At 34.6% G+C, this 13,956-nt stretch overlaps 1 protein-coding gene across 4 annotated transcripts in view; it reads left to right on the top strand.

Annotated features, from left to right (window-relative positions):
• The window catches only part of AGMO (alkylglycerol monooxygenase), a 412,221-nt gene that overhangs the window by 236,573 nt on the left and 161,692 nt on the right, over window positions 1-13,956 (top strand). For all 4 annotated transcript variants that reach the window (XM_055115720.1, XM_003825007.5, XM_055115719.2 and 1 more), the window contains 2 exons: window positions 1,005-1,087; window positions 1,618-1,723. In XM_055115720.1, coding sequence (XP_054971695.1) covers window positions 1,005-1,087; window positions 1,618-1,723 — 189 coding nt within the window. The remainder of the gene's footprint in view (window positions 1-1,004; window positions 1,088-1,617; window positions 1,724-13,956) is intronic.

Genomic DNA, 13,956 nt, shown 5'->3' with positions numbered 1-13,956 from the left:
ATTAGGATAAAAACCCACTTTATGCAACTGTACCCTTTAATTCATTTTTCCTAAAGAAAAGTACGAAAGACCAGACTAAAATTGAGACAAATATTTAAAGGAAAGTCCTTTGACTGAGAGTCCAAAAACAAACTGTAAATGGTTCATTTTTCCAAAATAAGTAGTTTTTATACATAATGTAAATAATTTTAAACAATAAAAAAAGACTGCCGTACATGTACTTAAATTAGAATTCTAGTATCTGCTTTTCCTCTAATTCTTCTGGAGCACAAAGCATATTTGCAAGTCAGAAATCGAATAATCTCAATGGACAGACTGTCTTAGAATAAGCTTTTACCCTTAAGATACCTGGAAAGATAGTACTCATTCTTTCCCTTGGCTCAAAGTCCAATATATCAGTAAGTTTTAATTTAGTTTACAAAACTCTGCCATATTAACATGAAGAGCACACTAATGCTTAATGTTTAAACGTTAAAAAGATAGCTTTTGACATGTATATGTGAGCATGTAGATTGAATCAAATATGAGTGTATATGTGTAATCTTCTTTATGTTTTCACTCATAAACACAGTCTTCTTTAAATATTTTCTATATTAGAAAAAGCTTTGCATTTGAAACCACAAAGATTTTGTTATACTAAAAATGGCTATTAGAATACAGTATTTATACATTAAAATGTGAGTAATTTATCCATATGTGGGGACTCGCATGCTTCAAAAAATTATAAAAGTCAAAACTTTAAAGGATAATTTTAAATGATAATGAACACTTTAAGCAAAATATCATTATGGAATTGTCTAATTACTTCTCCAAGTGTCCAACAAGGAACTGAAAGACATTAAGAAAACCAAAATGTTTTCTGTGTAGTCAAGCTTTCTGTAAAGTGTCAATGACAAGTGGTGCAATAGGACATAAAATTTGGGCTGTTTTGTAAGGTTTAACCGTTCTTGTACCTTTTAACAATTCTCCTAATGGCTCCATTGATCTCCGTGTTTGTTTGACAGGCACTGTCGCAAGTTACTCTACTTCTGAGGGTTTGCTTCATTATCCTGACCTTGACTTCCATTGGATTTCTTCTGGATCAAAGGCAAGAAGTGAAATTCTTGCATTGTTTTTACTTTTACTCAATTCAAGAATTTTCCACAGAGTGGTAAAATACCAGTATATTATGTAACTTGTGTAGTTTTAAAAATAAATATAAAATTTTGGTATTTGACTTCTCATTATTTTAGAGAAGTTAACTATATCAGTTCTCCTAACTACTCATTTTTTAAATGAATGAAGTATGAAGACATTAAATCAGTGAAAAGAGTCTCACTTACTTTAAACCCTAGAAATTTAGTTGCCTAATATTTTATTTATTAGCTGAAAATAAACTTCATAACTCATCAGTGCTCAAACTAAGCAATATGTTGATAAAGAACAGATTTTCCCGGAAAAGATGAGTGTTCTTTCTTAGTTTAATCACTGTTTTCAAATAGCTTCAGGGGACATGCTTTTCAAATATATTAAAATACTAGGTATTTCTTGAGAATGAGAAGTTTATATTAATTATAACATGTGAACATATAAAGAGTATATTTAAAGCTAATGCATGTTAATGACATTTTATTTCAGACCCAAGGCAGCTATTATGGAAACTCTCCGTTGCTTGATGTTCTTAATGCTGTACCGATTTGGTCACCTGAAGCCTCTTGTCCCTTCCTTGTCATCTGCTTTTGAGGTAAGACATTTGTTTTAGGTAGCCACAGGATGGCGTATACCTATTGCACATTTAATTTATTCATTCAATGATGTTTTCTCTACTTCATTTCTGACCAGTACTTGTGGGAAATCTTGATCTTTTTTTTTTTTTTTTTTTTACTTACCAGTACTTGTTAGTTGTGTCATCTGAGCTAGTTAATATAGCTGAGCCACAATTTTTGGCCCCTAAAGTTGGATTGATATCATTAACCTCATAGAGTTGTTGGACACATTACATTACACAACCTTTATAAAGAAATCAGACCATGTAGTAGGTTCTCAAGAAGTGGAAGAATTGATTTTACAAAAAGTTTTTGGCAGAGACTCTGCCGTTTGAGATTTTTTTAAAGCTTTTAAAGTGAAAATTGCAATCAAGTTTCCTTGTCAATTACCTGTAAAAAGTAATCATTCTACGGAAATAAAGTCACTGAAGTCAGTGAGATTTTTCTACAGCTGAAAAATATGATCTTCTGTGATGGTTAATTCTTACTTCCAAGAACTGCATTGAACTTTTGGGTCTATATTTATTGTTTAGAATCTAGGCAGCTGTTAAAGACATTTATTTTCTCATCACTAGTGCATTAATAGAGAGTGTATTATGTTTGCAATTCAGGGTTATATTGTTTAACTTTGGTGCCAAGACACCTGCCAACATCACCAGAATGTGCAATGTATAACTTTATTTAAGCATTAAACATAAATACTAATATTCCCCGCTCTTAGCATCAGTGAAAAACCCAGTATATACACTTTCATTATTTAATATTGATTATAAATTGAAACAACTCCTTTGGAGGTAATTTGGTGATATCTATCAAAATTGCAAATACACATACCCGTTAACCCGGCATTTCACTTCTAGGAATTGGTGCTACTGAAATGATATGCTCACACACGTGCGAATCGGTGTATATGCAATATTATTCCTTGCAGCATTATTTGTCATGACGTAAGATTAGCAACAACTTAAAGGCCATGAATGGAGGACTATTTGAAATTATTGTTCATTAATAAAGTAGTAAAATATGCATCTATAATAATAACACAGGAAATCCTTTAGTACCAATAAGGAGCAATCTTAACAGTAAAACATGATACAGGATTCCATGTGAAGTCTCCTGCCATACAGTGCACATAAGTATAAAAACAGGGAGAGGGAGATATCGGTGTATAAATATATAAATGTATTTTATTGTATGTATGTAAATATATCTAGGAAGACAAACAAAACCTAACATGTTGCTTGTGGGAAGAAAAGGTGAATTTTGTGGTTAGAAGAAAGGAAGAAGCAGAAGATTCTTTATTAATGTTCTTTGATACCTTTAAAACTTCTCAACTTCTAAACCATAGGGGTATATATACATATTATATATATAATGTGAATTTAAACCGTGAAGCATACTATCTTAGTATCAGGATCTTGGATATCATCTAATTTAATATATTCTGCATTACAGTTGATTTAATGTGTATGTTCATTTTGTTTCTTCAAATTATAACCTAAAAGCAAAATAATCATAAATTATACATATTTAATAAAATTCAGAAATATACATGCTGAAAAAAATCATAAAATCAAAGAAAATGGCACTTTAACACCTTAGATGAGGGGCACATTCTAATTTAAGGCATGAAAGACAATAATTTCATTTAATGAGAGTACTCTTAGGTTTATGGTGATAGTTTATCTTACACACTCCAGAAGGAAATAGAGAACGTAGGTTCCTTACGTTAGCCAGTGTTGTAAATATGTGGGAAAGTTGGCTTACAAAAACATACTGCATTTGGTATTCTTTGATGATGAGATGGTGGAGGGCAATTTAGTATGTCCAGCTTTTAAGTGTGATGACCTCTAGTGATAAGATGATGGCAGTTTACTTATTTAGTTAATAGATAAAAGTGAATGGTAAAGACTTGAACTTTGAAGCCATATTGCCTGAATTTGATTCTTGGCTTAAGAACTAAGTAGCTTTGTGTTCTTTGGCAATTACTTCACCACTTAACTATTCTTGGTCTTGCTTTCCTCATCTGTAAAAGGAGGAAGTATAACATCCATCTAAGTAGGATTTTGAGGATTAAATAAGAGAATATGTGTAAGGAATTTAGCACAGTGATTAACACATAGGAAGTGCTCCACAAAAGTTAGGCACTGTTGTTATTGTTATTTTATATGAACTTAAGGATCATTTGAAATAACTATTTGGCCTTGGCCTGCCTTGAGATCCCCAAGTCAAGTTTGGAGACAGCTAGAATGAGAAGTGGGGAAGAACAACAATGTTGAAGGAAAAGTCAGTGCTATGAATTCTTGGTCCTGACACTGTATCTGTGACTTTGGACTCTGTGCCTCAGGTTGTTCAACTGTAAAATAGGTTTTATAAGAGCTAACATGCATTGAGCTCTTACTACGTTCTAAATGCCTTACTAGTATTATTCCATTCAGTATTCATATCAAACCTATGATGTAGTTACTTCCGTTATCTTCATAATGAGAATATTGAGGGGTGTACACAACTTGTCTAAATGCACATAACTATTAAGTGAATAAGTCAGGGAACAAACTCAGGAAGTCTGACACTATAACTCTTAATGATCAAGGTACATTTTCGTCCATGTAATGATAACAATAGTCATCTACCTCAAGGGTTGTGGCAAAATATAGCAAAAGTAGCTTGGAAAATGTAAAGAGCTATAGTAAAATGTCTTATCAATTTAACTGCAAAAGAGTTTTGAAAAGACATGTGGTTTGAATAATTTACCTCTGGATTATCTTTGGTTTATGATCCAAGGAAAAGAGGACCTCACGGAAAAATCTTTCAGGGTGCTTAGCTACTCTTTCCAGAAACTGCTTCTGTCCATCTGGGCACATGCATGGCCAGTTCTTCAAGAGTAGATGTTGCCTGTGATTTTCCACTGGAATTTTTCCTTAAAATGTTAAAACAGTATTTAATTCACATGGTTTGGTGGAAAAATGAAGTGCCACAAAGGAGAGAACATAGGAAGAAATTGATAAATTACAGTTATCATTGTTCATATTACCATTATTAGAGTGTTACTATTATTATTAAAACTATAAGCCATTAATGATTAAACTTGAGCAAGTCTTCTCTGTTGAGAGGTCAAGTGAGATGGCAACGTAAGACTGGATAAATATTTTGCTAGCAATCTTTTTTTAATCTGGAAAGTAGCCTTTCCACTTCTTTTTAAAGCTAAACATTGTAAAAATTACAACCAGTTACCAATTCTTATATTATTAATTATGAATTTCAAATCTGTGTTTTCTTCGTATTTGTATCTCTTAAAACTTTATGTAAATCTTTGCCATTTACCTGAGTTTTCATAAAACTGTTCTTTCATTAAAACTGTTCTTCAAACAATAAGTACAGAAACCTAATAAATGGCCTCAGTGACTCCGGTCAGTATGAATTAGGGCTGACTGACTAGGAGTGATTGTACTACAAGGACACTATATTCTCTTCATTTTTCTTTGAAGCTATCACTAGAATCAATGTCAGTGAAGCAATAAATCCCCTTTCTCCTATAATATAAATCAATGTTGTATATATTGGTGGCATCAGCTTGCTGCAACCCTGTGACTCTATCTAGAAGGCTAGCTGGAGGTTTTCTGTTATTTTATTATAAAAGTCAAACTTAGTAAGTCTGCATGGTAATAGTCTTCCTACATTATTTGGGAGGTGTGTGCCTATCAAATTTATAGTTATCCTCTTTCTGGCAAAGTTATTCATCTGTTTTGCATAAACAAACTGTTCGATGCAGAGAAAATAGATTGTAAGAAGATATAACCACACTTGATTAGTGGTTATGTTGATGTGCTGTTACCTAAATGGTTTTATTCTTTCTCTCTCTCTTTTTTTTTTTAATTTGGTGATGAATGTATTCTTTAATGAGCATAGATGCCCTTTAATCTAAATCTCAAAACCTTTTTTTTTCTTTTTCTTTTTTTTTTTTTTTGAGACAGAGTCTCGCTCTGTTGACCAGGCTGGAGCGCAGTGGCGCGATCTCGGCTCACTGCAAGCTCCGCCTCCCAGGTTCACGCCATTCTCCCACCTCAGCTTCCCGAGTAGCTGGGACTACAGGTGCCCACCACCACGCCCGACTAATTTTTTTGTATTTTTAGTAGTAGAGATGGGGTTTCACCATGTTAGCCAGGATGGTCTCAATCTCCTGACCTGGTGATGCGCCCGCCTTGGCCTCCCAAAGATCTTTTTTTTTTTTCAACTAAGTTTACATGTTCAGAGTTTTGTGATAGGTACTGAGAGGAAATATTTGAGAGATATGGCTGCATGACCCTAGAGTTGTCACAGTTTCAGTCAAAGACACCATTGTGCTGATGACAGTGACAGTGAGCAGCCCACTGTGGAGAGAAGCTGCTTCTAAGCTGTGTTAACAGTGTCCTATGGCTCCTATTCATATAAGGCATCACTTAGTAACAAATGATTTCCAGAAACCAGGATTCTTTAAAAATGCCAATATTCTAGCTATTGCCGGCTGGCATCACTAAGGTGAAGAGGGCATGGGAATTATTTTGCCTGCTTATTTCTGCTTTATTTGTAATTTATCTGGTTTTTTCTTCTTCTTTTCATGAGGATCATAACCTGATTTTATCTGCATGTGTTCTCAGGTGTGGGCATGAGGGTACGCATACGTACTCTTTAATCTCAGAACTGCCTGCCTTAAGAATTGACCATATCCTGGCAGTTATTATAGCTTTTGTATCCAATTGACCCTTAAACAACATGGGTTTGAATGCGCAGGTCCATCTATATGTGGATTTTTTTTTTCAATAAATATTACACTAAGTGTGCCTGTCTCTCCGGCCTCCCCTTCCACCTCATCCACCTCCTCCACCTCCTCCAACCTCTGCCACTCCTGAGATAGCAAGGCCAAACCCACCTCTTCCTCCTCCTCCTCAGACTACTTAACATGAAGATGATGAGAAAAAGAGACCTTTATGATGACCTACTTCTTCCTTATTATTTTCTTAACATTTTCTTTTCTTTAGCTTTATTGTGAGAATACAGTGTATCATACATACAACATACAGAATATGTGTTAATCGTCTGTTCATGTTACCACTAAGGTTTCTGGTCAACAGTAGGTGATTAATAGCTACATTTTCTGGGGAAGTGAAAGTTATAGGCAAATTTTTGACCGCACAGGGGGGTTGGCCCCACTAACCTCCGAGTTGCTCAAGGGTCGAGTGTACTTATTGCTAACGATGTAATACTTCCTTTGAAGCTTATATTTATTTTAATTTTGTTATCAGTCATTCCACCCAGACTTTTGAGTACCTCTGTCTGCTTTCATTTCTCTTCTGCATAATGAGAATAATAATAGTAGTACCTACCTTGGCGGGTGGACATGTGGATTAAATAAGATTATACATACAAAAAGTACTTATAATAATGTCTGTAAATGTGCGTGCAGTATGTTGTGCCTACTCTGCCAAAAGCTTCAGTACAACTAACATTACCACTCCTATAATTACTACTGAGAATATAATAAAAGCACAGGCTGTAGGGCACATGTGATGATTCTTAGTAAGGAACACATAAGTTCTCCTTTTCCCAGTTAGTTTCTCTGAGTATTAAAAATGTCTTTGGAACATGAATTTATAGTATTTTTCTATAATTCAAATACACTATCATATGGAAAGGTTTCAGGATTTTTTGTATTTTATGATTTCATATATCACAAATTAGTCATGATTGCAGTGACCATGTAACACACAATAAAACATTTTATTTAGAACTTGTTTGGCAAATGTGGATTACTCAACCCAGCTTAGTGAGAAATGAACAGGGGTAGGAGTTTAGTTGTTGACGTATTTTAGGATAAATAAAATGATGGCTCTAAGACACAGCAGATAACTTTGCTTCTAACTGAGTCATATGAAAGATTATCTTTGTTCATTGGACTCATATTTAAGAACTGCTTGCAAAAAACTTCTACAAAAAAAATACATGATATATATGTAGGCCACTTTGACTCTTCTCAATGTTTATATTTAAGGTATTTCATTTTAAAAAATGTAAATATATTTCTTTTAAATGTTTTCACTACAGTAATAGAAAACCACACATTAGAAACACCCAAAGCATAAATTTAAAATGTCATCAATGTATGAGCAAAAATTAAAGTAAATATGAGTAAAAATAATTTCTTTTTTTTTTTTTTTTGAGACGGAGTCTTGCTCTGTTGCTGAGGCTGGAGTGCAGTGGCGTGATCTCGGCTCACTGCAAGCTCCAGCTCCTGGGTTCATGCCATTCTCCTGCCTCAGCCTCCCGAGTAGCTGGGACTACAGGTTCCTGCCACCATGCCCAGCTAATTTTGTGTATTTTTAGTAGAGACGGGGTTTCACCATGTTAGCCAGGATGGTCTCAATCTCCTGACCTCATGATCTGCCTGTCTTGGCCTCCCAAAGTGCTGGGATTAAATCTAATTAATCTATAAAACTCCATATCTGAAAATAAAATCCTCATAAAAATGGCATTGAATAGGATCATCCAGTAATATGGGGGATATTTATCTTAATGCCATTTTTAAAATCACTTCTATCATTTCCATCCCAACCCCTGCTTTATTTAAAAAATGTTACATTTAGGTCATCATCCCCAATACTTCAAGGAATAAAGCCAAAGCAAGCAAAATTAAGACAGGTAGAACAGACCTAAAACTCAGAGAGGCGCTTCCTTGTTCTTCTCTTGCTGGCATTGGTTGCCAGAGATTTACCACGAAGACATATTCTGGGAGTTTCTGTTAATGTCAGAGAATACATGAATTTGAGTTATCTAGGAGAGGGTTTGGGTTGCTTCCTTCTCAATGGTTCAGAATTCCCTGCTAAGCTCAGGAGAGTAGAAGTTTAAGGTCTTTTTATCTTGGGGAGGGACTGAGTTTGGAGTGCAGAAAATCCCACCTGCATCTAAGAAGGGAATCCCTGGAGGGATTCTTACCCTCCTAATTAACAGTTCTGACTGAAATCATATGGAGTACCAACATTAATTAGTACGTATCTCACCCTTTAGGAAACACCCTACTTGTCTTCCAACTCTGGAATCTAATTACTATGCCTTCTTATTATCCTTTCCACATTATCTCGTCTGGGCAGCTCTTTTGAAAAAGCATTAACCCAAGGTTAACAATTTGCTGCCTCAGCCATTTTATGTGCAGAAGAAACCAACACTCATAGCAGCAACCTTAAGACTCTTCAATTTTTATTGATTTATTCAATAAATATTAAATGTGCACTGACAATTCCTGCTATGTAGCTGTTACATGGGAAACTTTAGAAGAACACGTTGTAATTTCAACTCTAAATAGAATGCTGAATTAAATGTTCATTGACTTCAAAATGCAAGGGATGCATATTCAGATATCTCTTTTTACCCAGTTAATATGTCAACAAATATGTATCAGATAATGAAGGAAGATTCAACAGTTCTTAGCAAGCTTCATACTTTCATGGGTTCTTCCTTTTCCTGTCTTGCTTTTTTTCTCTTCCTTTCTTTTCTTTGCTATGTATCTATGTGTTTATTTATTTGGTAAAATTCAGGTTTCCTTGGCATTTATCTGTTTTTGCATGACCAAGCCAAAACTTAATGGCTTAAAACAAATGAAGATTTATTATTTCTCACAATTTCTGTGGTGTTTTCTCTGCTGCGTTCACCTGGGCCTACTCATTCAGCAGTATTCCACATAATCAGCTGAGATAAAAGCAAATGTGGAAAGACTTCTCTCTGGCTGTCAAGGGAGCGCACTGTTTTCTGTCCGCATAGCCTCTCACCCTCTAGTGGGCCAGGCCAAGTTCTGTACATTGCAGTTGCAAGATCTGCAAGGCTGAAGACTGCATTTGCAAGGCTTCTTGAAGCCTAGGTTCAGAGACTCTATATATTTCTGCCACATTCCATTGGTCAAACAAATTATCAGACCAGCCGAAAATCAAAGGGTGGGGAAATAAACTCTTTTGATTAGAAGAGCAGTAAGATCAATTGCAAAAGGGCACACATAAATTTATGGCCTTTTATCCGTCTACCACACTGAGGTTTTATTTATTACTTGGGTTCATCTCACGGTGGTGGTTAGTGTATTGTCATCACAGAATGTTTGTCTGAAGTCATCCTAAACGAGTCATTTCAACTGTTTATCTGGCTACAAGATGAATGTAAGGAATAGACTGTCCTCAACAATGTTTCATGGTAGGTATGCTAGTCTGCTATATACATACTTTTGGGTTCAAGGTGAAACACACACACACACACACACACACACATACACGAATATTCATAGTATAGAGCAATTTTGACTCATCCATTTCAGTATTATCCAAACATCTGTTTTTTTTCTTTCTTTTTTTTTTTTTTCCCTGAGACAGAGTCTCGCTCCTGTACCCCAGATTGGAGTGCAATGGCGCAATCTTGGCTCACTGCAACCTCTGCCTCCCGGGTTTAAGCGATTCTCCTGCCTCAGCCTCCTGAGTAGCTGGGATTACAGTTGCCTGCCACCGTACCTGGCTCATTTTTTTTTTTTTTTTTGTAATTTTAGTAGAGAGGGGATTTCACCATGTTGGCCAGGCTGGTCTCGAACACCTGACCTCAGGTGACCTGCCTGTTTCGGCCTCCCAAAGTGCTGGGATTACAGGCTTGAGCCACTGCACCCGGGCCCTAATATTTTTATAAAGTGTACAAAGTTTGCATTTATAAGTAGTAGCTATATTAGTTTTATTTAATATTTTTAATCATTTTTTCATATAGCATTTGAGAGATACTAAATTAGATATATTTTTATAAAAGATAAACACCATTCTAAATAAAATTATATAATACCAGTAAAGTATTAATAACACTGTATTATCTGCTGTCTGTGTGATACCACTTGTATTTCCACAGATAGAACAGTTATTTTATACTTTGTGCTTATCATTTCCATGATTTTAAAGTAATTTTTCAGATTTTCTTCAAGATATCATTAAGCAATATATTATTTCATTTTTTAAAATTTGTGAGTACAATAAAATGGTATCTTATATACTATATATGGTTTCTTATACTATATATAGTTTCCTATGCTATATAAAATTTCTGCAAAAATGTTTATTTCTAAAATGTATTCTTTTTGTTGCCTGTACTTGTATCCATTTCTATTCCTGTAAATTGGTTCACTGTTGACTATACGTATCTATCTATTCTCTAGTGTTTGTTTCTATTTTTTTCTATTGCAATGCTGCAGTAGAAATTCATGTACACATCTAGTGCACATTGCATATATGTAGAGTTTCTCTAGTTTATACATCTAGATGGGAATTGCTGGATTGTAGCAAATGTGCTTGTTTAAATTCTTTAGCTGATGCCAACTTGTTTTCCAAGTGATTATAAAATGTCCCCGTATCAGTGGACCTTTCCTCACCGAAGTTGTAATTGTCAGATTTCTAACCTATTGTCCATTTGGAAAATTAAGTAGTATCTCATTGTATTTCTAATTACTATTTTCTGTTTACTGTTGAAGTGGATCGTTACTTTGTGTTTAAAGGAATTTGTGTTTCCTTTTCTGTGATTTTTTGTACCTTTTACCTATTATATTTTCTTTTTCTTGATTTTTAGAAATTCTATGTATGATTATAATATCAGTCCTTTGTCATTTATGTTTATTGAAAGTATCTTCTACCAGGTTGTAGTTTGTCTCATCACCCCTGGACTGCACGCAAATGGTTTTTATTTCCACAGAATAATTCCATATAATACTATACTCCCCTTTATGTATGAAGATGGTACTATTACACCATCCATTATTATTAATTCAGATAGACATCAATTTTTTCCATATAGTGCTGATATATCCAGCTACAATTCCTCCTCTAACAACCAGTTTCCATTTGTACAACTCCTGGGGAGGGTTATGAATACAGGCTATAATTATGCAAAAATATTAAGCTAATACATAATTTGAATTAATTCCATGATCTTACCTTCTTTTTTTTTTTTTTTGAGACAGTGTCACTCAGTTGTCCAGGCTGGAGTGTGCAGTGGCATGATCTGGGCTCACTGCAAGCTCCACCTCCCAGGTTCATGCCGTTCTCCTTCCTCAGCCTCCCGAGTAGCTGGGACTACAGGCATCCGCCACCACGCCTGGCTAATTTTTTTGTATTTTTAGTAGAGACCGCGTTTCACCGTGTTAGCCAGGATGGTCTCGATCTCCTGACCTTGTGATCCGCCCGTCTCGGCCTCCCATAGTGCTTGGATTATAGACGTGAGCCACCGTGCCCAGCCAATCTTGGCTTCTTTAGCAAGATTTACTATTTTAATTTTAAGTGCACAGATGATTTTCTCTATTCTTGTATAGGGGAGGATACTCACATTTAAAATTAATCCCAAATTCACCCTACATTATATCAAAATTTCTGAAACATTGGAAAATCTATGTCCATGGTACTATGTTAGTGCAGGAATCTTCTCTTCAATAGGCCAAATATTTATCGTTTTACCTGTTCATTAGCCATGTATAAGTGAGCATAATCCACTTCATCCTAGTATAGTCCCAGATTGTATCCCTTTTATATGCTATAAATTAACATATTTGAAAATTACCTTTATGTAACATGAAAATATATTTTATAGGATATAATTTTATTTTTAGAAAACATTCTCGTGAATTACGAGAAAAAATTCAGGGAGCGTAAAACATGTAAACACTGGGGTTATTAGCAGATCCTCTTTGATATTTTTGTGTTAATATAATAAAGCTTTGCAATTCTTTCTTTACTTCTAACTGAATTTGAGTATCCCGCCACTTAAAAAATTGTTTTCTTTCACTTACCACCCTTATGAATATTTTTAGAATATAAGGGTATAATCTTTCTCAAGATGTATCATTCCATCACATGCAATTAACAAATGTTTACTGTTCCAGGTCCTATGAGGGGAGCTATATATATATATATATATATATATATATATTTATTTATTTATTTATCTCATTCGTGATATACATCTCTCTCTCATGTACACATTTTTTACTGTTCTGTAATGGTACATAGAAAATAACTGATGGACTGAGTTGTGGGGCTAGCTAAGTTGAAGGTGAAAATAAGCCATTTGGGGTGATTTATTTGTGGTCTCCTTTAAAAAAACATTGTCCTCTTCCTGTATTCCTTCTAAAAATGGTCACTTTTTCTTTCCATGAATAACAAAATACTTGGAAGTAAAATTAAGCAATATTAGAACATAGTATTGCTTTTCTGCTTTATAAAAGAAGAAAGACTAGTTTTGACACAGTAAATTGGAAACTATCACATGAAATTTTCCAAAATGTATTGGCTTTGTATGGGGTTTTAAGATACTGAATCCACACCTAAGAGAATAATACATGATAGTTTTCTATGCATCATCTCTATTAAGGCAATTAAAAGGCACAAATATAGCTTATATTCTTACTCACCTGTCCCTTCTCCCATATGCTTTTATTTTTAAAGTACCAACACAGGCATCCAACAAGTGCAGTTGCTTTTGCAAATACTTTGTTCAAGTAGATGTCATTTTCTACTATTTGTTCACTGTCAGTTTAATGTATTTTAATATTATGTCTATTTTGAGCAACACTAATACTATATATTTCTGATTCACACATACTGCAATCATCAGAACATAGATGTTTTCAGAAAAATTTCACGTCCAAAAATATACTGTTTTTTAAAAAAGTATTTTAAATACATTTCTTTTTTCTTTTAGTTTCGTAGTTTTGTTTCATTTAGTCTTGCTTTTGTGCTTGTTTTACTTTGGTCTGAAAACAGGCAGGGATTCCCCCCAAGAGTAGATCAACTAAGAGCAAACATGTTGAATTTAGTTTAACATCACAAGCCTAGGAATTTTGAGTGAGTTATAACATGAATACAATCCCCATTAATTAGATTGTTTGGATAAAAAGAGATTTGAGAATGTTAGAAATCCAGCTTTCTGCATGGCTTGTTCTTCACCAAGGAACCAGTTTCCATCCTGTTGTCACATCTCTACATTTTTCATGGCTGTCCTATTATTACATGACTTATTCGTGGATGTAATCTACCAACGTCAGCGTGGTGAATTACGAGCAGCAGCTTAAAGTAAACATCATTTACTCCTAAGAAATTATTTCCACCCTTGGTTTTCTGCTGGGCATTTAAAAAAGAACCCTGCCCCCTTCCCACCTTTTTAAAAATAATCACCT

This window comes from Pan paniscus, chromosome 6 (genome assembly GCF_029289425.2).
Source record: "Pan paniscus chromosome 6, NHGRI_mPanPan1-v2.0_pri, whole genome shotgun sequence".
Lineage (NCBI taxonomy): Eukaryota > Metazoa > Chordata > Mammalia > Primates > Hominidae > Pan > Pan paniscus.
This window is presented reverse-complemented; position numbering and strand designations above follow the sequence as displayed.